Source organism: Larimichthys crocea, chromosome X (assembly GCF_000972845.2).
Source record: "Larimichthys crocea isolate SSNF chromosome X, L_crocea_2.0, whole genome shotgun sequence".
NCBI lineage: Eukaryota > Metazoa > Chordata > Actinopteri > Sciaenidae > Larimichthys > Larimichthys crocea.
The window spans coordinates 13219674-13246196 of record NC_040020.1 but is presented as its reverse complement, the minus strand read 5'-3'; the positions used below and the strand labels follow the sequence as shown (position 1 = coordinate 13246196).

The 26523-nt window shown below is 44.0% G+C and overlaps 1 protein-coding gene across 1 annotated transcript in view; it reads right to left on the bottom strand.

Moving 5' to 3' along the window:
• Positions 1-357: 357 nt before the first annotated feature.
• The window catches only part of bcl11ab (BCL11 transcription factor A b), a 36773-nt gene continuing 10607 nt past the window's right edge, over positions 358-26523 (bottom strand). Inside the window, exon 3 of the mRNA XM_010734188.3 lies at positions 358-5812. Coding sequence (XP_010732490.3) covers positions 3837-5812 — 1976 coding nt within the window. The 3' untranslated portion in view covers positions 358-3836. The remainder of the gene's footprint in view (positions 5813-26523) is intronic.

The window sequence follows — 26523 nt, the reverse complement described above, 5'->3', positions numbered from 1 at the left end:
TGTTGTGGTAAGGAGATGGGGGAGGGGAAGGGCAAGACAAGAAGGGAGACAGGAGGAGATGGGAGGGTTACTGGAGATATAACACAGACGCTTCACTGACCTGACAAGGCCACAGACCAGAGATATGGTGGTGAACTTCCACCCTCCATGACGGGTGACTCAAGCTGAGCCATGCAAACACACCTGGGTGCAATACAACCAAACACTTATGCTCACGGTGGACTTTGGTGTATTGTAATGTGTGTATTTATGTGTGTGTGTGTGTGTGTGTGTGTGTGTGTTAAATATAAAGTGTTTTTAATTACACTGTCAGTACATAGACTGCAATAAAGAAAGCAAAAGCACCAGATTCAGATATGTATGTATGTAACACTTTTTATTTTTTTCAAGACAAAATGGCTGAGTGAAGAGAATAATGCAGACAACAGCTGAAAATAGAGTGGCATCTCCGTAACTGAAAAATAACAACAACAAAATCTGTAAGTCGAGCAAGAACTCATAAATGTTGGTCAATGACCTTTGGTCATCAAATAGAGAAATTAAGCCATCACAATTCATCAGGAGGGAGAAAAATGAACTGATTTGTTTTGCAGTGACTCTGTTCTGAACAGAGCATGTGTGTGTGTATAGTCATAATAAATAACGTCGACCAATGCCGTAGGTCAACTTCAAGTTCAGTTCAGAACAAATAGCTTGAGAGTAAATACAGAACACAGGATGAGATCAGGCTGAAAACTCAAATGTACCTCAATACGATCAGCAATGATAACATGTACCAAACTTTTTTTCTTCCTAGGATTTCCATTGTATTTAGAATATGCCTTGCATATGAGATGTACCATATTTAAATTATAAAGCACCATGGTTGTTTTGGCAATGAAAAAAAAAGAACAAAAAGAAACTGTAGCAAAACAAAAACAAAAAAAAATGCTTTTCAGATTGATGTTGAATTGAGTTGATTGCATATGACAAAAGGTCTTTTTCAAAAACGGCTGGAATGTTATCAGGTGGTACATGTTTAAGGACAGTAAAAAGTTGGCTACCGAGAAAACCCAACAATAGCTTGTATTACTGCATATAAAATGGCAGGAGAGAAAAATATATAAAACAAACTAAAAAGATATGTACAACCACCTGTTTTTACCTCATTGTGGTCACTCCAGCGGGACTGCCTGAAAAGGCCATTATATGACCTCTCACCCTTGGGGAACACCACAACATTTTCTTTTTCAAAAACATACTTATTTTCAAGCATACAAATTATTCACACTATATTATCCTGCCAAATTAAGAAAATATACGGTGGCAGCTTGTTGGGATTTTTTTCACTACAGAAAAAAAGGGTACATTGAAACCTTTAAAGAGTACAGGCAAAACAGTTAAAAATACAGGCTCCAACATAAATACTATAAGTGCCTACACTAAGTGAACATTAATTTCAAATACCATTCTAAATACAGGAAAAAAGTAGACCATAAATGTGTTTTGAACATAGGAACTTACATGAGTGTGCATTTTCCTATGTGTTTTAAGTTCTCTCTATATATTTATATATCATAAATCTCTCCCCAATGCAAATTTTTGTTCAACCTGAAGACTTGTGTATAGTAAAGGCAAAAAAGATGAGAGACATGTTCATTACAGTTCATTACATAGTGATCAGGTCTTGGATGTCACCAAGACAGAAAAGAGAAACAACAATAATAAAAAAAAATAATTAAAACAAAATTTAAATAAGGTTCTCCCCTAAAGATATTGAAGTGTTACTTTAAAAACTCAACAACACAATTTACTTATCTTTTTAAATCAAATTTGTAGAATTTTTATCTTTCTGTACTGAGCTGTATATTTCTATAGTTGGTATGAAGCAGGAGATTTCTATGGCGGTTCCTGCATTGATACCCCCAAGAGCCAAACTGATGTTTAGTTCTCAGGAGGAGACATGGCTGGCAACAGTTTCTAGTTCAACTCTGTTTTTTTCTCTTTTTTTTTTCTTATTTTTAATGCAAAGCAATGACACCACACTAATCTGTCAGCATAAGAGCAAGTTTTCCCTTGAGTGTCCGACTGTAAACTGGGAAAATTGAACAGTGCACGTAGATAGTCCCAGATCTGAAATCTGGTCCTCATTTTATACTCAACCGACTGTACCTCCGATTAGAGAGACAGATACAGAATCCAAGGCAGAGTGACAAGTGCTATATCATCACCAATGACAGGGGATGGAGATAAAAAATAAAACTACCACAATGAGGTCTCGAGCGTGTTAACTGAAAAGAACACAAAACGTGAAAATTTTACTCTTAAAAACATGTGTGGAGGGAGTACGTTTTGGAAAAAAATGTTTTTACTAAATTCTTGACTTTTGATTTGGACTTTGTTCCCAATGTGAGTTAATTAAAAAAAAAAGGTTTCAGATTACTTAAGGGTTTCTAAGATCTAATGCGGTAAAGAGAATAAGCGCTATAAGGACATAAACATTTGAATTGTAGAGACACCTGGTCAACCCACTCCCCACCCGCTACCCTGACCCTCACCCACCTTTACCCTCCGTCGTCAAACACCCAAACCCCCCACCACCTAAAATCTGTCTGGCTGAGAACAATTAAAACCCACTCTGTGGTCTTCAAATGGCTGCTGGCTACACTGCCTGCTTGCTGACACCGAAGAAACATAATTATGTGCTACTTACAAAAAAAACCTGCAAACTTTTAATTTTCAAAGAAAATAAACACTCTGGAAAATTAAGAGCTTTACGTTGGTTAAATCAACTTGTCAGACTACCCTCTCAGTATGGTACACATGTACCGGAAAACATGAACTCCTAAAACCCAAAACTCTACACACCAAACTCCTACTCCTTTTTAGCATGTAACATGCCAGTAAACAGAATCATAATCTGGAGAATAACAATATACATGAGTCAGGCAGATAAATGATTTACCAGAGATACACATAATCTTTTTTTTTTTTTTTTCGTTTTTGTTTCAGCTGGTTCCTTATGCTCCGCTAAGTCACAAAACGACAGGGTCGTACAGGTGCTTGATGCAAGGACCTGCTTTTTCCATATGTGCAGAAAATGTCCTGTAATTTTCTATAGCTGAAACTCCGAGCTTATAGCAAAAAGGAGGATTAACTAATGCAGGTAAAATATCCAAGGCACTCTTTGTTGTCATTTCACACCATATTGTTAATTTCATTGCTGTTTGTCAAAGAAATATTTAATGGCGCTAGTGCCTAGCATTTCATAGGCAGCCTAAATTTTATATATATATATATATCTATATATATCTCTTATCTCAATCTTGCATGGAAAATCTTTCACAAAGATCAGTTTTAAGTGTGACCCTGCTTGTCTTGATGTTTTGATAATATGACACTGTCCACTATGTTTGAACACAAAACTGTACATGATATGTAAAACAGTATGTACTGTATGCAGCATGGGTTCATAACTAACTTTTTTTTTTTTTTATGTTGAAGAAATCAAAAGTATTAACAGCAACACATGTACAACCAAACCCACCAGCCAAGGACAATTTTCTCTCTAAGTAGCCAAAACACACTGAGCATGCTGTCCAGTTACAAAAAATACAAAACGTGTAAATTATTGCACAATAGAAAGGCTCAAAAAGTTTTGCGTTTGATGCAATAGTATTGCCCCAATGATGGATCATGCATTCAGCTTTTTCCAGTCGGGGATGATAACAGGGCGGTACCGTGTACTGATGTCTAACCCTGATGTCCTTTCCCCTCATTTATTGGCTAGTTAGCCAGGGTCACTTTTTAGCCAGGGGAGCTGAGAGAGAGAGAGCTGCCAGCATGCTGCTCTTTGCCTACTCAGTCTTAATGTCATTAGCCAGAGGGCGGTCGCTGTGCCACTTCTTCATGTGTTTCTCTAGAGTGCTGTATACACTGAAAGGCATGTGGCAGATTTCACATTTGTACACATCCTTGCCCATCTGTCCGTGGGTCTTCATGTGGCGGGTGAGCTTTGAGCTCTGGGCGCACGCATAGCTGCACAGCTCACACTTGTAGGGCCGCTCTCCAGTGTGACTGCGTCGGTGCACTGTCAAGTTGCTGCAGTTCTTGAACACCTTGCCACAAAACTCACAGGTGTCACTGCGGCGGCCGTCCTTGGAGTTCGGCCTGCCATTCCCGTGGGGAGTGCTGGCTCCACTGCCAGTGCCACTGCGTCCTGAGGTGGCCCGTTCCCCGTCCAGCTCGCCAGGTGGAGTGGAGAAGCGCAAGCTGCCATTTTCTGACGAGTGCTCAGATGAGGAGGCGAAGGGCGATTGTCTTGAGTCCCCACCTGTAAAGTTGATGAAGGGGTCCTTGAGTTGTCGTGAGGCAGCGTAGCCAGCTAGCCACTGGGAGTAGACGTTGTCCGTGTTTGGAATGGTGGGCGTGGGGGGGTCAAGGTCCTTCTCCACCTTGATGCGCTTGGACAGAGGACTGAGGGAGCCAGGGCTGACCCCTCTGCCCAGCAGCTTCCTGGACAGGCTATCAGTGGATAGAGGTCCCAGGCCATTGATGGTAGTGGTTCCATCCTCTGCTCGGTCGGACTCCATGGCCGAGTCTTCATCACCGGGTTCCCGGGACAAGCTCCGGCGGTGTGGGTGCAGGGCCTCACTGTTCTGGTGATGACGGGCCCCTTCTAGCCGCAGGCTGAAACGATAGTCATTCCTCCCCTCTCCTTCTTCAACTCCAGGCTTACTCTCAATTTCTTCCTCCTCCCCCTCCTCCTCCTCTTCTTCCTCTTCTTCCTCCTCCTCCTCTTCCTCTTCTTCCTCCTCCTCCTCCTCTTCCTCCTCTTCATCTCCATTTTCAGATATCAGGCCATTGTTCTCACTCTTGAACTTGGCCACCACTGACTTGAGAGCATCTGTGGCGCTGCCCATCAGATCACTGGTACCAGGTTCAGGAGAGCTTGCAGTTGAGAGGCCATCATCTGACTTGGCGTTAATCAACGAAGACTTGCTTTGACAGTGCGTCTTCATGTGTCGTTTCAGTTTGCTGGCCTGGGTGCAGGCATGGTTACAGAGGTGACACTTGAATGGCTTTTCACCTGTGTGGCTACGCCGATGAACGATTAGGTTACTCTGGAACTTGAAGGTCTTCCCGCAGAACTCACAAGACTTTGCCTTGAGAGGTGTGCCCGGTTGGACCGCATTGGATACGGCATTGGGTGTGGAACGTGAGCCAGAAGGTGACTGAGAGGTGGAGAGGGGAGGCGTGGCTGAAAACGGAGGCTTAGAACCTGGCTGGAATGGCTGCAGCAGCCGTTGCATAGGGTTGGGCCTGTTAGGGGAGAGAGGCGGGGAAGCCCCAGTGGCGTTCCCAGCCAACTCACGTAGACGTCTAGAAAAGTCCATGCTTGGAGGAGCTTCTAGTGGCACTGAGTTCAGCCTCATCACCCTGTCAAAGGCGCTGGGATGGTGGGTTGCCAGGGCCAGGTCATCAGGGCTGAGGTGGTGGCGTGGCGGCGGGCTGAACAGCGGTGGAGTCCGAGGGTAACGGCCTTCACGAGGTGTGGACGCCGAATCCCGGCCAGACCCAGAGCCCGGCATCCTCAGGAGGCTATAAGGACTGCCATCAGCCAAGTGGACAGCATGGAGGGGAGGCTGGGAGGAGGCACAGTCACCCCCCATCCCAGGAGCTGCACCCACACGGGGTGTGAGGGGGCTACCGGGTTCACTCTCCAGGTAGATGCGGAAGCCGTGGGTGTTCTGAGCATGCTGGAGCAGAAACCAGGCACTGGTGAACGGCTGCTTACAGGTAGTGCAGGTGTAACTGCTGGGCTCATCTTTATCTGAACAAGAAAGGGACACAGAGAGAAACAAGATTTTAAAATGATATAATAAAATAATAAAACAGATTTCAGTAACAACTTACAATGAAAAATTAACTGATATTACACCATAATTGTAGAAAGACACTTGACAAAATGTCCGAAATGATCATAAAAATCTGAGCAAATGTGGCAGAATTTAGCAGCAAAACCACTTCATTTTTTTTTTTTAAATACAAGTTCACTGCACTGCTATCTTTTCATTTTCTAGCACAAAATATGCCCGTATTACATCATAATTATATCTGGCCTCAATGACTATGGTTAGATAGAGCTTTGAAAAACATTTTTAAAAATTTGAAACAGAGCCACAAAATTGGATGAAAATAATTCTCTTAACAGAGAAATAAATCTTACTTTTGAGATCGTTAACCATGACTTAACACACTGCACAATGCATTTTAAAATTGTTATTACTAAATCTAAGATTGACCCTTATCAAATGTGAACGATAAAATATGCATTTCACAATTTTTCAAAGCAGCATTCACTTCCAGTGGGTGCACGTTTAACAAAAGAATAAATAAAACAATAATGAGAGCTAACTCAGGCAGCAAATACACAATTTACACAGTTGAGCAGGCATAGGAATATTTAAAACAATAATTGACTTTCAATAGCACTTGCACACTGACCGGAGATTTGCCTGACAATGCACGCCTAATCTCGTTAAACACACTCATCTCCCCGCCAATACTATGTTTACAGAATTAGCTAGGCTAAAGTGGGACATGTATCTGATGCTGCATATTAATGCTGAATACAAATAAGAGGTCACATGTTAATAAATTATACCAGCGTTTATCACAAGAAACACACATTCACAGCAAAGAGAAGCAAAAGGGAAAATTGTGTACGTGTGTTTGTGTGTGGGTGGGGAGGCGCCTATGAAAATGCATTTCATGCATTACTTTTCTATTTCAGATATTTCATGCTTTATGGATTTATTTAAATCCTCTCAGGTGAATAGAAAAGGAGAAGAAGGGGAAAGCAGAAGTGAGAGATATGCAAAATAAGAAGCATCCGCCTCTTGCAAATGTGCACCCTCTTTCATCTTTTGGCTTTCTTATCCTTTCTTCTCTTTTTTCTTTTTCACTGGAGGGCATTTTTCTGAAGTCATTTGCAGACACTGAACCCAAAACCATAGCTATACTGTGCTAGGGAAGGAGAACGAGGGAGAGGGAGAGAGGAGGGTATGCCATGTGTGTGCGTGATTGCGACTATGAGCGATCCCTAAGATGGTGGATGGACAGTCTCGCTGCTGTGGTTAAGAGACAAAGGGGTGAAGAAGGGACAGAAAGAGAAGACGGCTGCTGCGAGAAAAGAGGGATGTTTTGGATGAGTTATAGACAGAACAGATTGATGTTTTGTGGTTCCCCTTCCTGTCTCATGTGTCCATGGCCACCATGGCCCCCTCCGAACAATCTCACTTAAAGACCAGAACACGGCATAAAATGTGCACCCAATCAAACCTCCACACAAACCTTTTTCTCTTGACTGAAAAGAGTTGGAAGGGGGGTATACTGGTAAATTATGGATCATTACAATCTGCAAAAATTACAGTTAATTGCTGCCACCTGCAAGGGGCTTTGACCCACTATGGAATTTTTCCATCATAAAAAAGCCATTTGCCCATACACGTTTTTGCTCCCTCTCTCATAAGCACAAATAAAATGTGCCCATTACATTGGCTTTGGCTATATGTATGCTTCCTGATTATGTGTGTGTTTTTATGGCTTAAATAGAAAGCCCCATATCACTCGTAAAACGGTTGCAATAACCTGGCCTCTCCTGTTCACTTTGCTTTGATTTGCAGCCTATACGCAGTTCCTCAACCCCTGTCTTAATGTGTGGGCAGAGGGTGTATGTGCACGAGGAGGAAAACAGATTTTTTTCTGCTTTTGTGAAGGACGAGAAAGGGAGATTGGGGGGGATTGTCTAGAATGTTGTCTTCTCCTCCGAGACAGAGCCGCATCCATCGGAGGAAAGAAAGCACTGATCGTGGAAGTGGAGGAAGGAGGCAGGGAAACAGGAAGGGAGCGAAGTAGAGAGAGAGAAGTGTGGCATGAAGAGGACAATCCACCACATTTCTGAAGGGCACAAGAGCCACAACGCGGCCTTCAAAGCCATAGTCAATTTATTCTCTTGCATGTCTTCTGCTATGCAATCAAAAGCCCATCTATGGACATTTGACAAACTGTGCTCATGCCACAAGCAGCGACAATAATTGTTATTCCTGTCCAGGCAGTGGACACATTGATGGGCATCAATACGCCAGACCAACACATGCCCAGATTCACAACAACAGCAGAGAAGATATCTAAATAAGCCCACTATTGTCCTTAATAGCTGTCCTCAAAGGGATAGAAGGACAGTTATTCAAAAGGAGAAAAGACGTTCTGACAAGGCGTTTGACAGCCTTGAATTTTTTTTTTTTTTTTTTTTTGGCTCATAAGAAGAGCAAGAACTGTGCGAGGGAGGACAGATGATCTTATAAACGAGTATGTCCTCTAATGGAATAAAGGAGAGCTCCCTCTCGCTCTCTTCGTCTGTTTCTCTCCTTCCATTAACTCTAAGTCTGTGGAGAGTTAGGGCTGGAGAGCAGGAGAGTTGGGGCTAATGCTGGATCTCCAGGTCCCTTTGAAATAGGATCAGCAGAGAGGAGAAACCACACTGACAACCCCTTAGCTGCCATTTCATGGCAGGGGCTGAAAGAGGGGACTTTGGGGGAAAGGAGACAGAGCGCATATAGGAGAAGTGAGAGAGAGGGCAGAAGGATCAGGAGCAGAAAAGTGGAAGAACGATAATCGCAAAAAAAAAAGAGAAATATAAAGAACTAAAGGGGCAGAGGACAGAGGAGAGACGCAGAACAGTCAAAGGAAGAGAAAGGGGGGTTAATAACTCCTTCAAAGCCATTTCACCACATTGCAACACAAAGCAGGGGGAGGCTATTATGGTGTCTAACGGACACAGTGCATGGCTATCAGGCAGAGAATATGATCCAGGGCTCATGCAAAAAGCACAAGGCCGACTGATGCAAGGCCAGGGTGGAAATTATGGCGCCTTAAACAGCAGATATGTTCACCCGTAGCTGCTGACACCATATTCACACCAGACAACAGTGTTGACCAGACAAAGCATCGCACACAAGCGGCGCAGAAGAGCGAGGCATCATGTACACTTATGCAGATTGCTCTCGTTAGTGACCCAACCCCCAAAGCCAGTCTAACACGCACTCAACAATCACAGCACACACACACACACACACACAGAGTAACCACGCCACCCCCTACTCCCGTTATCCCATCAGCCAAAACAGACCCACAAACACGTACAACAAAACATAACAGACGCCAAGACAACGTTGAAAATGTTGGCAGGTTAATGATGTGTTAAGAAAAAAACTTATTTTTAGTCTTTTCCTCCCTTCATCTCTCAATCAAATCCACCATCATTCAAATGTATATACTCGCTGAAACTTTCTGTCCAAACATCCAAGAGTTGGCAGACTTTTTGCGTTTTTTTTATTTTTTTATTATGTCCTTGACCAAGCCTGATAGTGGGCTCAGGCTGTCCTGGGGTGACCACGCAGCTCTCACTGATATTGGTCATTTAGCTAATGGAGGAAGAAGCTAACAGGATTAGCTCGCGTGTCTTCCAAAAGGAGGAGGAGGAGGAGGAGGAGGAAGACACAGCATGTCACTGCCATTTCCCAAAGTTATCAGCCGGCCTCAGCTCAGGAGCACTCACACACACACCTGAAAAGTGATTATGCTAATAGCAGGTCTTTGCCAATATTCATAAGTGTTTATAGGTGTTGGAGTGAGTGCCTCGGGAAGATGGAGGGTTGTCAATACAGTGCCTCTTAAGAGTGCCTCAGCCGTAACTGGCGTTAATGTGATTACGACTCTGTTTATGTCATTAGGGTATTCACAGTCAGGGATTGGACAGAGGTGAAGGGTGAAGCAGGAGAGGATAGGTGGTGGTGGGGAAGTAGTGGAGGCTCCATTAGGGCTTCCTCTTTTGCATTTTCTGAATTCGTGACTTTCACCTGACTTGAAGGTCTAAGTGTGAAGAAGAAAAAAAAGTTGGCAACTGCACTAAAATTATTTGTCAGGGGCTCTTGAGTCTTAGAGCAGCGGTATAACTAATTTCATACTTGGATTTTGACAGGGTGTCTCATCATTCTACTCAAAGATGTTTTATCAATCTCAGCATCCGTGAATATTTGTTAAAATACCTGATAGAGCAGCTGGCTGGCCTTGACCTTCCTCCTTACTTATCTCTCTCTCTCTCTCTCTCTCTCTCTCTCTCTCTCTCTCTGTCTGTGTGTTTGTCTGCGTTTCTCTGTCAGCCACACACATCAGGGCTCATACACTCACTTCTTTGTCCTGGGCCAGACTCGTTGTGGTGCGCTGAGCCACTGGCCACAGACAAAAGGCTTGTTTGACCAACACTTGTTCCTGAGACAAAGCCGGATGCAGGAAATACGGTTTACTAAACAGAAAGCCAGCCAGGGAATAGAACAGGCCTAAATCCCAGCCTTTTACAAGTCTGATGTGGACCGGGGCCTGCAACGCTGGCTGGTGTTGAAGTCACACATTATACAATTGGGAGAAGCTGACCACTAACCACTACACACATCACACATGGGGAGGAGTGAAAAAAAGGAGACTTGGAAAGAGGCAGCAAGAAAAAGAAAGAATGGAGAGCTAAGAGAGCAAAAGACGGGGAGGTAGACTGGGACAAGAAAAGCCTAGCTGGCATGAACAAGCAAAGGCAGGGGGGGTGCAGATCTCCAGATAAAGATGCATGGTGGTCTTTGAGGGCCTGTGCCCAGTATTAAGTAATCTGCTGGCTGTGGCTTTGTCTCCAATCAGACTTTCACACTTCTTACCTTTCCTTTCCCCTTCTCCTTCTCCTGAAAGTTGATAAGAGCAACAGTGGAACTGAGGCGTCTCTCAGAGCCACTGAGAAACCATTATGGACAGATGGCACCCACACAGGGGCCAATGAATGCATGCTCCATACACAATAGACAAGTGTGTGTGTGTGTATGTGTGTCTGTGTGTGTGTGCGTGCTGGGGAAGTCATTGTGTATTTCAAATGCATGCGCTTTTGCATGCATGAGCGTTTCTTTAATGGGCATGCATGCTCGTTGTTAGCGAGTACGACCACATGACTGTTTCCATATACACGTGCATTTGTGTGTGTGTGTGAGTTGTGTGTCTGGACATTAGTATGTAATACACTTGCTACAATCATTTTAAAATTAGCATCGCTCTACGTCGTCTGTTTCCCTGCGTAACCTCCCTTTGATCTCTTCTCGGTTCAACTGTGTTTGAACTGACCGTCCACCCCTCCCTAGCCGCCCGTCCATCCGTCCGTCTCTCTGTCCTTCCATATATCCATCCATTCATCTATTCCGGCTAAGCCCAGCTGGACAGCTTCGTGCTTGGGTGCGGCTCGGTCCGGCAGACCTTATAATAGGCTGGGCCAGCCGTGTCTCTAATGCAGATCATTATTTGCTCTCTGCTTACCAACATCGGTGGGAGGCCCATGCTGTTGTTTCTCATACTAGCTCTAATGGTACAGTGAAAAGACCTCTGGGCTTCTCAGCTTAACCAGTCTAATTAAATGGACCATCGCTTATGTAAGCATCTGCAGAGATTATTTATTGAGTTGGGATCCACTTCACAGGATCAAACCGCTGTCAACAAAAGGCAACGCTCAATGGAGTAGGTATTAAATAAAGGAGTGGAATCAAAGAAACTGCAAACTGCCAAGTGTCAGTTTAAGCACACATATCCAGGTACATAAGAAGACTTAATCAAGCAGGAGTATTTTTGGACTTGGGCAATATCCCAGATGGGCGAGAAGTCTCTGAACACTTCAGAGGGGAAATGTGAAAAGTGTACTGTCAAAGAAAAGATATGTCTCAATAAACTGCAGCTTAAGGGGATGAGAATAGAGTAAAAATAGGCTAATGACGAATATAGCAGGATAAATTGGATTACAATAGAATACAATAGAGCACAACAGAACAGACATTTTTGCCTTCTTTACTTTTTAAAATGCAGGCCGTAACATTCAGATGAGAGCATCTGCTGTCTTTCCTTACAAGCATCATCCCTGTTTGAAGTGCACAGACAAGAAAGCCTTGGTAAGACATGAGGCCAGCAGCCTGATCTTCACTATCTCTGCATAGCTCAGCTTATGACAGGCTGGCGTCCCCGCAGAAAGGATGGAGAGGGACCAGGGAGGTCGACTAGCTGCACATTTCTGCATAAATCTCCAGATAGATAGCATCAGGAAAAGAGAAACAGGGGAGGGAGACAGGCAAGCAGCGGAGGATGATAAGGCCCCCGGGGCAGGGCATTCGACACTGTCAAAACTGTTTCGTCTCTGGCTATTGGACGAGTGGAGCGCGTTATGAGCCTGCATACCATTTGCCAGGACACGATTCGGCTTCACCGGAGCATACAGGGCCCGGTATCTGACCTCATCGCTTTCCCCCTCTTCAATCTTCGCAGACATGCAGGGAGCTGGACAGAACAGCACAAATACAGCATGGATAAAGATTATGAAGATTTGAAGTGAACACATTACAGTTACATTACTACAGAGCTTAGAGAAAGCTCCACACTGCACTGGCAACAGAGAACAGGGGTCTCACAGACAGTAACAGGTCAGACACTTAACAGGACAATTATTAAATACCACATAGTGATGACAGTCTAACTAAATCAGAGTATATTTGTTACACAGATACAAATACTGATACAATGTGAAGAACTGTCGACTGACGACTGTCAGCTTTTCATAAGACTCATATGTCAGGGCTGTCATTCCTAACAAAGCTGCTGAGTCCACGTGAAGAGAATACCAAACAACAAGAATTGATTGTTTTTAAGTATTTAATTTATTCCCAGAATAATTAATTCTACTTCTTTTCCTTTGTCAAAGAACACGGGACCAGCTAGGTTGCGGCACCCTCGGATGAAGTATGAATGAACTATCTTGCTTAAAGACACTTCAGCAGGAAGGCAGAGTCATGTGCCAGCGAGTGAAGTGTGACAAAGATTTTCACATTCTCTGATGCATAAAGAACAAGAGACTTTCCTTCCTCAGAAAGTGTCTATCACCACCTGCATGAAGCACTTGAAGATCTTTAGAAACGAAAGGACAGCCATGCCCTCTATCAGGTTTTTTACATGTAGCCTATTTCATGTGGGTGTTTCTGATATTTATCCACCTGCCGGGTGTTTAAACCACAGGTTGGCTTACTAAATGACTAACAAGAGGTTACAAACTAAAGTATGTGGTAACAGTGTTCACCACGTACTGTGCACTATAGATAAACTTGTACGCGTATATATAAAGCATGAACATAAATGCGCAAATAGCCACACACACAAGTATATTGCTACACGCATAAATAGTATGTTAAAAGTAGGGGTGAAACAAAAAAGAGAGAGGGTAGTGCAAGAGGAAGCATGTGAGTGCGATAGATAAATACATAGAGAGAAAGAGAGAAGAAAAATTAAAGACAAAAAGTGGGCAGGGAGGGTTAGAGACTTTGCCTGATCTACAGGCACAGACCTGCAGTCAGGGTATCTTTGTGCTGATGGAAGTCCGGACATGCACACACTCAAACTTTTACACACACACAGACACACACTGAGTCTGGCTGGACTGAGTAAACACTTCAGCCTGTCTGGAGGATAGAGTCATTCCCTCTCCCCCCTGCTCTCCGTCCCTCACGCAGCCTGCATGCTCCTTTGTTACTCCTCTTTCCATCGTGCTATTTCCTTAACATGCTCTGATGACAGCACTGAGAGAGGTTAAAGTGGGTCGGTCTTTCAAAACCACACACACGCACACATGAGTTTCACACGGTTTCTCTCACACACTTCTTTTTATCTCTGAAATACACACACACCAATACAGTCAGATAACAACTAAATAAAACAACACCATGAAGTGTCTTAGTCAAGGGTTGATTCTCTTCGATGAACTCTGCTGGAGGGATGAACACTGTTCTTCTAAAAGATATTTGGTGTTTTGATGATGGTGAGAAGAGCTCTGACAAACATGTCATTTTGATTTGGGGTTGAGATCTGGTGACTGCCATTCGCATCATTTTTGTACCCAAACCATGGCAGTAAAATGTCTGTACAGTATAACAGAATCACTGGACTCTTTTCTGTTTACGGTTTATGCCACACACGCACTGACCGTATCACTTTTTTACACATCTCTGTAGACCAGTGCCGATGGTTCGTGCACCACTGAACTTTCAAATGTGCATTCATCTTTGTAATGAGGGGTTTATGCACTGCGGCCCAACTATAATATCCTCTCTGTGTAATTGTAGACGGACTGTTGATGCTGACAGTCTGATCACATCCTGCGTTGATGTTCTCAGTCCCCTGAAGAAGAGTTGCTCTTGTTTTTTCTTACATATCACACTAATGTATGAGCAATACAATCGCCAAACACAGATGTCACTTACTGTTCCTATTCAAACACCAACCAATCGATCAGTCTTTGTGACTGAAGCTGCCATCTGTGCCCCAACAATGAACTTTTCCTCTTGCCACGTTGATGCAAAATCAAAATCAACCGGGTCTGCTCAACATTTTTATACCTGCCACAAAACACGACTGGATGTTAATTGCTTAATTGTACTATGCATTGCACCTATGTGGAAGCATCTGCATTAATTATGCATCATCAATGATCATTTATTCAGGTTTTTTTTTTTGTTTCTCCAAATCTTTCTTTTCTTAAGCTCCAAGGGACACTACCTGTACTGTAAACACCTGTGCCATGATACACCTCTCATTCTCTCCACCCACTCATTTAAAGCTGGGTAAATCTCAAAAACCATCTATCAGGCCAGTGTGTACAAGTCTTTTTTTTCCTCTTCTACCTTTGCCTGAGGTGCTCGTCACTGTAAATAATATTTCCAGAGAAAATGAGACACATAGGACGAGCAAAGGAAAAAGAGAGGGAGCCAAACAGGGAAAGATACTCATCATTATCTTAATCTCTGTGGGACTGCACTGAAGGCTGGTCTGGGCTTCCAGATGCACTTTGATCACTAGTAAAATACCACATTTTAATGCCCAAGCGGAAGTAAGGATCTGTTATAAAACACCAAGATACAGCTAATATTGACCTAAGTTGTTTGTTCCTGAACACGCTTGCAGTAGCCCCAGAAGCTCTCAAGCGTGGACCATCGTTTAGATACCAGTGAACAAGGACTGATTTAAACATGCAGTTATTTTTCACCCTGTCCTACCACCTCAGGGTGAGAGGACCAGGGCATGTGAGCTCGGGCCAACCATAGCAGCTCGTTATGCATACGAGCCTCAAGGCATTGTGGAGGGACATGGCACTTTAAAACAAGAGGGCCAGTGTGTTGGAGTGTCCCGTGGCCTGGAGCTGTGGAGGATGAGGGTTTAACACGCGTCCCATCTGCTGTGTGTGACTGTGCACACGGTGGTCGAGTGGTTAAGAAAGCATCAATAGCTGGACTCTTTAGATCGAGGGGTATCTCAGGGTCAGATGTAGCTCACAAATCCATTTTTCTTTGAAACAGAGAAGAGAGAAGTGGAGAGAGATGTGCTTATATATGCGGTGATCAGTCTGGACTTTGGATAAAAACAGATTCTATCAGAAGTTCATCCTTATCTTACCCTGTAAAATTCACTGCATTGTCATAACCAGTAAGGTCTAAGATGAAGTTCCCTAATCCTGTTATAAGGACACGGCCACTAACAGAGAGACCTGAATGCCCCAGCCCATCAACATCCATTCATCCAACCCTCCATTTCCCCATTCCATTATTAATTCATCGAGGAGAAAACAGTGCTGGGCCACTTCTCAACCCGGACGCTTTCCAAATCCTGATTAAAATTGCAAAATGGCCTCCTGTTCGGCCCTAATTCAGCCCCTTCATGACAAAATGACAGAAGCGGGAAGCGACGTGGCAGAGCGAGGACGTGGTCAGATATCCCAAGTGACCTACAAATGATTCTTTCAGTGCTCCTCTGCTTGATGCTGGAACTTGACACTAATACTGCTAGAACTACCCTCGACTTGATACCAACCAGGGCCACACCTCTATGACATGATGTTTTGGAAAAATGCCCCAAACAAACGCTTGCCAAATCACATTAGTCAAGGTTGGATCGTACATTACAGGGCACAATATTGTTTTCCGATGACACAAGACTGTACTGCACATGCCAGAGAAAAGGCTGCCGGGTTAGAACTGGGTGAAGGAACCCAGTTAATACCTACATGTAACGTTTACCATCAATAACAGTCCATAAGATGGATGGACCATATGCCTGGCAATGGCAGGCCACGCTCCACACAATTCTTCATCTCAGAGGCTCTCCGTACCAGATTCCTGCCTACTAATTGAAGACATGTGGTCTGATCAGCCACTACAGCAAACCAAGAGGGTAAAATGGTGGACAATAGAACCAGGAAGTTAACACACAGAGACGCATTTTTATGTCTCAATTCTTATAGGCAAAATTTGTATATATTAATGATACGTTTAACTTTGTGGCACTGTTATGTCCTTGTGAGAATCATTCAATGTCTATTTAACATAGCTAACCTGTGTCTTCTCAGTTACATCTTGTTCACACCCACACTGTCACTGGCCTGTTAAAAAAACAACACTTGGACCCTTCCGCTTATTCTCCCTAGAGGTGTGTCAGGAACATGCATAGGTCCAAGCAGTAGTGAGCATGATATTAATTAAGGTAGCCAACCTGTAGGTTCCTTTGTGCCCAGCTGTAGAGCATAAATCAGGCTTTTAACGAGGCTAGGGCCCTAAGATCTCAAACCGTGCTGGAATGCTACCTGCACAGCCATGCCAAAAATCTGTCTGGGTCTAGGGCTCCTATAGATCACTATGTTTATAAGGGGGGGTATAGCGACCTACCCTGGGGAGGGAAGAGGGAAGGCGGAGCAGAGGAGCAGAAAAGGAGGGTGGCAAAAGGGGGGCAAGAGCTATTTCTATTGGGTCATCAGGTTTAAGTAAACATGTGTGGTGTTGCATACATGCATATGTGCAACACCACAACACATTCTCTTGTTTTTATGAGGACTCTATAAAAAGCAAAGGTAACCCAGGAAAAATAATAACACAGACGGCTCAAGTAGAAGGCAGACAGATAGAGACTTAAGACAACAAAGGAGGACCACAGTAACAGGTACAAACTTCCCCAGTGGATCAGCAAAAGTCAAGGAATCGTCAGCAAAAAAACAACAATAAATTCCTTCCTCTTGAGATAGTTAATACATGCATCAGAGAAACGCTAAAATGAGCTTTTAGACTTTGGAAAGAGTTGTTGAACAGGATATGTGAAGAAAGCCTGTGTGCCTTTGGTGACAGAAGGATTTATTCACAGACAGCTGCGGGACAGGACACACACATGTACTGTAAAGACTTACTGAGAGGCTGAATGTCAGACTCCACCTTTAGGCCATCGTTTCTGCACAGGAAGGGTCCATGAACTCATGGACATACTTACACATACGTATATAGAGGCAATACAGGCATGATGCAAATACACATGCATTTACAGTCACTACGGTATATTATGTAGCCACACAAAGGGGTCATATTTTTGCTTATTCGACTGTACTTTAGTTTATTGCCCTATGCATTAAATGGCACAGCAGTACTTTCCAGTGCAATGCCTACATCTTGGAAAGCCTACCAGCTAACCAACCGCATATAAATAAGTCAGTGTGGAAGTGCGGAAATTTGGATTAATGGCTGATCAGGGGATGGGTAGAGCTTGTTTCTCAGGCTGCACTCCGCAGCACCACCTGAGATTTATGGGCCAGATGTTTGTGCCATTGCTTTTCTAACAGACTATAAAACTTCATTTAGAGAGGGCAACAGTGGAGTCTCAACATAAAGCATCACCAACACGCAAAAAATTTGCTGCGCTGATGCAAAATGTCAACTCCAAAAAATAAAAAAAACAATAATAATAATTGGGAGTTCTTGTGCACTCCTGCAGTGTCTCTCCTCGCTCTACCCTTTCCTCTTTTTCTTCCTCTCTTTAGTGTCACTCATACAATGACAGCCCTGACAGGAATGTAACTCCACTCCCTGACAACATGAACTCAGGTTCTCAAGATCCACCCTGTCATTTTGAGAGGGGCCTGACAACCTCTGACTGACGCAGAGGTCGCAGGGACATCGACCCCAGTGGACTGCTTGTGTTGCATTCCGAGAAATGAACTTTGTAGGTTTGCGCAAGGTCAAACTGTAAAGATCCTATATGCTCATTCCATACATGTCCAGCTGATATGGTGTAGGCCTACAGACAATCCCAAGAGGGGCACGCTTTAGAGGCGACCCGACAGCTATCTCGTGTACCTTTGACACGGCCATATAGATATAAAAAGACATAAAAAGATATGTTTGCTCTTAAAACATATGGCCTTTATTGCTCTCGTCCGGTTTCATCACCTTTGCAGTACACAGGGGTAGCTCATGAAAAGAGGAATTAAGGGCAGTGAAAGAACAAGGATATTATCTGAAGAGGAAGGGGTGTAGTTGAAGGGTGTCAAGAATGGTGTAAAAAGCAGTGGAGAGGAGAAAAAGGAAAAAACAAAAGAGTGGTGGACAGCTTTACACTGCAGCACCCCATTCTAGATTACATTAGTGGCAGCTGCTTCCTTTGTGTGGTTTTATGGCCTGGCCCCAAGAAAAAGCTGCTAAAATTTCATTTAATCTGCTGCAGAAACTCAAGTGTCTGTCAGCCACTCAAACAACGGAGCCTAAAAGCACCATGCTCTCAGATATCGGAGGCAAAATAACGCTAATAATATCTCTCTCCGTGGCCATACAGGCAGACATTTTGTGTAACCAAAGAGGGCTTGCCTGTGCCGTCGGTGCATGGGAAACTGGCCCGCTCTCCAAGTCCAGGGGCAGGCCCTTAATGGCGGGTGAGGGAGGCAGACAACGTCCCCCTTCTTCCCTCATTCTCTCCCTTTTTATCTCCACCTCCTGTTCATCCTTCCAAGTCATTAGCTTATGTTAATCGCTAAAACTACCAAGAGTGACCTCCAATTTCATTTAGTACGCCACTATACTTAACAACAGATGACGACGCAGCTGCTATAACTGATTTATTATGGTAAACTGATGACGGAGTCTATATTTGCTGCTAATTTGTGTAAGTTGCACACTCTCTCACGCATGCAGTATGTGATTAAATCAAATCCAATCCTTAAACAAATTCTTTTTATTTTAAAATTTTTCTTTCATACAAAATCAATTCATGAAAATTCAAAGACTGCTCTCTCTATAAATCATTTGCTCCTTTTCTTGCGGACAATAACTTTGTTTTACTGCATCATGTTCAAATGTGCTTTGTAAGAACCATATTTTTACCCTACAAACTCTGGGCACAGGCATATAAAATGACTTTTGCCAAAAATGTAAATCTATAAAGTGGGCTAAAGTCTACTAGGATCTAAGCCACAAACAAAACAAGCCAAAATGTAGACATGCCAGCATTATCCTTTAAAAACAAATGCTATATATCAACTGCCTACTCAATATGCTGTTCCTAAAGAGCCAGATACTTAAAAGTAAACACAAAAAAAGCCCCACAACATTTTGCTGGCCATGTAAGCCTGACACAGGGATGGAGCTTTGACAGCAGTGGCAACTGACAGAAAACAGCAGTACAGGCAGCGGTTAGGGCCAGCTTCCTTCCTGGGCTTTTGGTTCACAAAGCGACATGTCCACATATGTCCAAATACATTTTATTCAGATAAACTGAGGGGAAGACGGAGGGGGTGGGGCTATTTTGCCTTGTGATGCCACTGCTGTAGCTCAAGGCAAGAAGAAAAGGAAGAGGAGGAGGAGGAGGGGATGCCCGTTTCTTTCGACCTCTCGGATAATAAGATGGCTTGAGAACCAGTGAGCTGGGGGAAGCAGAAGGAACTGAGAGGATCGAGGAAAAAGCCAAAGCATCAAGCAGAGACCGAAAGACAGGGAGCTGTCTGTCCGAACCAGGTCTCTGGATCCCTCTGCTTGAATGGGGTAAATGACGAAAAGTAAGTTAGTGACTCTTCATCCCAAAGGAGCAGGTCTCACTTGCATACTGCCCATCCTCTCAGGTTTGGTTTAAGATGAAGAGACTGACACCAGTGTGTGAGCATAATGACAAAGAAGGATGTCCACCACATAAATCAGCAGCTGTCAAACGCGTTTCTCCTTGTCTGGCAAGATTTTCTTGGCAGGTTTTTCTCTTCACCGTCTAATTATTAACAATTCTTAGAATTATTGTAATGCCTAATGCAAATTTTGCTCCTTGTTGAGCAAAATGAATTCTTTGCTATCAAGATGGTAATTTACAAAACATGATTAGTGCATCACCTTCTGTTTTAGAAGCACGAGTAAGTCTAAGACTAAGAGCAATTAAATGACTTCAACAAAGTTTTAAAAAATGATTCATTTTGTTATTTTGCTCTTTTTCGCTCTCATTCGCTAAAGTGGCATCAGTCTTCTCATCTAACAAAAAAGCGAATAAGTGCATTTCTCAAAATGTCGAACTCTTTCTTTAATCTCCTGCTTCCTTTATACTGAGGCTACTCAGTTTAATCAGAAATTGAGCTGATTTTAACTTGAATTGCTCAGAGGAGGCTATAAAAAAAAGGGGCACTTTGCGACCATTGAGAACAATTTAAAAAACATGCCCGCTCAGACAAAAATATGCTAATGGATATTCACCCTTACCTTTTCCATGTAAAGCAGTGTTAACTAAAAAAGCAACAGGAGAAAGAAAGAAAAAGAAAAATTCAAAGGAAAAGCAACACAGAAGCACAAATGAGTGCTAATGAAGACATAGCAAGCTGTAGAGGGGGGAGGAGGCGGAAGAGATGGGCGAGGGCAAATTAACCTTTTTAATTGGAGAGTGGTAGTTCTCTTTGGACCCTGCAGTTGGATCCAGAGTGCTGACAGATGATGAGAGGAAAATGGCAGGCCTATTACAGGCAATCTGGCCCTGCAACTTGGCAGACCACAGCAGTACCAGAGCCTGGGGAGAACAGGGCATGTCCAGCATGGAAAGCATTCCCTGCCAGACCGCTCGCTGGCAGAGAAGGGCTTGCCTCAATAAAGGTATAAATAGAGAATGGTTATCTTGGCACTTTGAACTATGGGGTAAAGGGTTGTCATAAGGGAGTCTGGTTTCTTGTCTGATAACAAAATACTACCTGGTCAAGAAAAAGGAGAAGGGCTTTGCTTTAATGAAAGAGAGAGAGAGAACCAGTCTGACAGGTATGAGCGAGGAGAAGGGCCAAGGAGGGGGGGGGGGGGGGGGGGGGGGGGCGGGGGGGGGGGGGGGGGGGGGGCTCATATGACTTTGTACTGATCATGCACACACTTTCAAACCCAACACATCTGCCCCGGTGTTCACCGAGGAGATGCAAGATGCAAGAGAAAGACATCAGAGAGGATAACTTCCTGTCTGTCTGCGTGTCTGGATGCAAGAGCCATGTTTATGTCTGGGGATACAAGGAAAACAAACATCAAGGTCAGAGAGGCTGGAGTCTGTCCAAGCAATAGATAGCCCCTTCTTAACAGGGCTGCAGGCCTGTTTTAACACACACACCCTCGGGGGGACACACCAGGATTTAGACAGAACCCTTAGGCGGAATTTTGTATTGACTATCTGGACTTTTGCCCCCTTAGAGCTATTTCCCAAGCTGAGGACTTTTCACCTGACACCTCAAAGACAGCAGCACAAAGCATGTCATTGGAAAAAGATGCTCACAATATAAACATAATGTGCACTGCACTTTGAGCCATGTCCTAAGAGGCCATTAGTGCAACCTTTTTCTTCTTCTTCAAGTTTCATCTGAAAATCAATCACATGATCTCTAAAATAAACGACAACCAACCCATTCATTGTTTCACTGTCCAGCAGACAGTTGATGTAAACATAATCCTGACGCCTGGTCTTTAATGCTGACCCCATTAGCCAGACATCTATGGGCATCTCTAACCATTAAGACAAAGAATTACCAATGCTTACCTCTGTCCTTCACCTACCCCCCCCCCTTCCCCTTTATCTGTCTGTCAGTTCATCTCTCAATCCACACCTTCTCTTTTCCTACCCGTCTCTCTCTTTGTCCATCTGTCTTGCATTATGTATTCTAATGCATTTTGAACAAGGCACAGACAACATGGAAGAGACCACACGGGGTCACTTTTAGTCACATCATGCAAAGCCATCTGAGGGATGTTACATGCTGTGTATGTCCATAAAGTCTCACACTCTTCACATATATGCACATGTGCATGCACACACACACACACACACATACACACACACACACTCCTGTGTCCCTCCATCAGCATCCTCTGTCTGAATCTCACGCACACAAAGTCTCACTTGCAAATTTCTCTCTCACTCTCTCCGTCTTTGTATCTGTCTCTGTCCATAAACACACACACACACACACACACACACATACAACCAGACACATGGCCGAAGAGAGCAGACTACCATCTGGGAGTAGTGGCCGGCTTTGTCTGGGGGGGGGGTGAAAGCGCCAACACCCCCCCCCCCTTCAACACACACACACGCACATAAACCATACACACAACCCTTGCAACGGCCCCCATCGCCCTCCCCATCCAACTGCTCTAAGTGTGAGAGCTCTTCTCATACAATCTGCACATATACATATGCAAATTTGCAGGGGGGCATTATAAAAACAGCCATCATCACACACACACACACGCACACACACACACACACACACACACAGAAGCGAGATATTTAGTTGGCTTCGACACTAAAGTAGCCAATGCAAGAGTTAGTTTTGGAAAAGAAAAACGTGTTTCTGAGAAATAGAGCAAGAGCTGGAAGGCTGGAAGAAAAGAGCACGTGAAAAGAGAAGATGAAAAGAAGAAGCTTCTTTATAAATAACAAATTAATGTGAGCATGTGTGAAATACATGCAAATAGGATTGCATGCATTTACATGGGGACACACATGCAATAAACACATGCACACACAGACACGCAAACATACATTATCCATGTTTGCCCTGCAGCATGCATGTGATGAATTTATACATAAAAACTAGCTCCATTGGTTGACACAAGATGTATTACAACTGTCCCTGGATTCAAGTTCACATGTGGGTAGGAGGCCTAGCACAAACAATAACCACGATGCACCAGATGTCGTTTGATTTTGGTAGGTTTAGACACCCAGTTATTCTATAGGTTGTGGACAGAGCCGGGTATTGTTTTTGCTCAATGCGTGAATATCAACTGACGACTTGACATAAGTTTTCCTGATTTAGATCAGGACACATCTGGTCAAAGAATAAGTGAACAAGCCTAGAAATAACCAACTTTTGATATTTGACACCTTTCAATGCCCAACCCCACAGATCAAATGAGAAGACGTTTACACATTCATCACACCTTTACATACATTAATGTACGCCTCGCTTCAAAAAAATCAAAAGAAATGAATAATATGAAGATATTTAATACAAGATGAATCAGCATCTCCACAGCTGCACATGAACTTGAAGTCTTTTGTCTAGCGTCCATTTGTCATAATCAAAGACTGCAAGGCCGTGAGCGAGGACAGAAAAAGGCAGAGCAAGGTAGAGACCGACAGAAACAGAGGGAGCAAGACAGAAAGACACCTGCAAGGCTAGCTCGGAAAGCCGACACCTAATCCTCTCCTTTTCTTACATAAACCTCATCATAGCTTCACACACAACCTTTCCACAAGTTTCGCTTTTCTCACTTCAGCAGTTTACTTCTGCTTTAGTCGTGATCACATTCTCTCCCTTTTACTTGAGTGCATGTCCAAAATGGTAAACATTGCAATCAATCACAGACTCTTTAATGGAGATGATAGACAGATAATAGAGCAGCCTGAACGAGGACTCAAATTAAGAATTTCCACAATCCAGCAGCGATAAAAATCTCAGTTTCTCGAATTCCTCAGAAGTGACAGAGCTTTGTGATCTGCCATCTCGAGGCAAGGTTTGTGTGTGAGCTGAAAGCATTTGAAGTGGAATGGTGAACAGCCTGCTCAAAACTCAAGGGACACATCTGAGTCGTAATTAGGAGAGGAGCCGCGTCCATATTTTATTGCGTACACAGACACAAACACATTCACAGACACGATTTCCATTACTGCCACATGTGTACATATATGATGTATGGATCCATGCGTGATAAGCTGACACAAATAGAATATTTCTCGTCCACACGGCACAACAGTCCATTATGTACATCTTCCATATCAAATTCTCTCCCCCAGTTTTCACCACTCTCATGTTTGCTGTAATGTTTTCAGTACACAATAGCAGCGGCGGTGTTAAGCTCATGTTGCCCCATCAAGAGGAGAGCACCAACAACAACCAAACACTTTTCCCTCCTTTTCCCACCCTGTTTATGACCGGATCCTTTCGTTTCTCACTTTGTTCCCACGCTCCCTCGCTTCTTTTTTCTCTCCTCTGCATTGTCCTGTGCCCTCAGGTTAGAGGTTCTCTCTGTTTCCTCGTCTAAAGCCTGGAAAACAGAGGAGGAGGACGAGAGGAGGCAAGCTGGAGAGAGAAGAGAGAAAGAAAGAGAGAGAGAGAGAGAAAGAGAGAGAGAGAGAGAGAGAGAGAGAGAGAGGAGGGCCGGGCAACGTGGCCTGTCCGTCTGCCTCCTTGGGCCTGGCTGGCTAACCGGTCTGAACTGGTTCTGACATAGGTGAACCAGAGACGTGTCCTCTTTCGCCTCTGGACAAAAAAGAACCATGGTGGCATTCCATCCACGGTCAGCAGGTACCAGGGAAGTGTGCATCCATGTGTGTGTCTGTATGTGCATGTGTGTGAGCCTGTCTCCCAAGACCTTTGAGGCTTGGACCATTGCCAAGTTCATCTGTTAATGGACAGCTACTAGGAGAGCTGCCCCATCCCCCCTCTTTCCCTCCCCTCTGTCTCTCCAGCAGCCATGCCTGTTCACGACCCCCCCCTTAACCTCCCCAACCCCCAGCCAGGCCTGCCCAGATACAGGCCCTCACTCTCCCTCTCCCTCCTCCTCTTCTCCCTTTCTCTCCCTTCCCCTGAAAGCTATATCATTCCCTTTCTCCTCCTCCTCCTCCCCCTCCTCCTCCTCCGCCTCCTCCTCCTCCTCCCCACTGCCCCCCAACACTCTGTGCTTCTCCTATTCAAGATAAACAGAGTGCTTCAAGTTCAGGGGACACCCTGGGACCCTTTAACAAAGCCATCTATCATGCTGTCTGCCTTAGACTCCTTTGGCCATAGCGGACTCTGCTGCTGCTGCCGCTGCTGCTGCTATGTCTTTCTCTCAATCTGTGTGTGTGTGTGTGTGTGTGCGTGTGAACAACACAGGCTGGACCAGCCAGCAAGCCTACTAACCCTGACTAGCTACTTGCTGATCCCGAGCTGGACAATTTACCCATTGTGTGCCCCCCACCCACCCAAGACCAGAGCAAAGACACCCCCAAGCTCTCCTCTGCCAACGCACCCCCCTCTCCTGTTAAAACGAGACAAACTCGCGTCATGAAGGAATGCCATGGAGCGAAGAACAGTACGCACGCGTAGGCCACTTTCTCTCCACACCTCGGAGACGGACTCCGCTGACCCCTCTCCGATTCCCCTGAAGTCAAACTGCGGGACGATTAACCAAACTGTCAACAGCTTAATAGTTGGGGAATAAGAGACTGACAGTAGGCCTAGGAGCTGTGTGTAAACGCTATGGAGATCATGAATGGTACACGAAACAGAGAGAGAGAGGGGGAGAAACAAAGAGAGAAGCTCCTTTCATACATGGATCCTGAAACATTTATGGATTCAATTATGTAGCTAGCCTTTTTCGGCATTCAAGCACAGGTCTGCAATATGGAAATATTCAGTGGCAGGTGTTTTCCCAAGTGATGTGGTATTCCATGCATTATTTTCTGCTCATTACAGGTGGCAGCAATGCTGCACAAAGTAGGAAAATAAGGACACGACAGAGGAAGAGCGATTGTCACAGGCCGACTAAATGATAGAAACTTTACAAAGTGATACATGAAGTTTAAATTTTTTTAATGCACAACACTGTAGCAAAAACTAATGCATTCTAATTAAACATCTCTGCTATAAATCTTTTGTGAAGTTCTGGATATGCTGTGGTCAGTTTGTGGTGCGGTTGATCCTGTTGGTATTATTCTACTAATAGTTTGGCTACCCTCTTTATATAAATGAGGACAGATTAGATATAGAGTATGTTTGGCAATAAAACAACAATAAATACTATTTTGGGGACTACAATGCTAACCTCTGCAGCATCTAGAAACAACATGTTTTTCAGCTCAGTGCCATTGTTGCTGTGGTGGGGAAACTATGTCCTAACCTTTGGCATTCATTATTTATCTTCTTATTTCTATTATTCAAATCTAATTTAATTAAACTTGTTTATTGCTGTTGCTTTGTCTCTACTTGACCTATGCTGGAAGAATTCCAGAAATCATGCAAAATGACAGAGAGCTCATAACGTTGGAATTGTCAGGAATATTTACAAGTTATGGTGCACGTAGTGAACGGGCCAGAGAGTTTCCTGGCTAACAATTGTGACACCACAA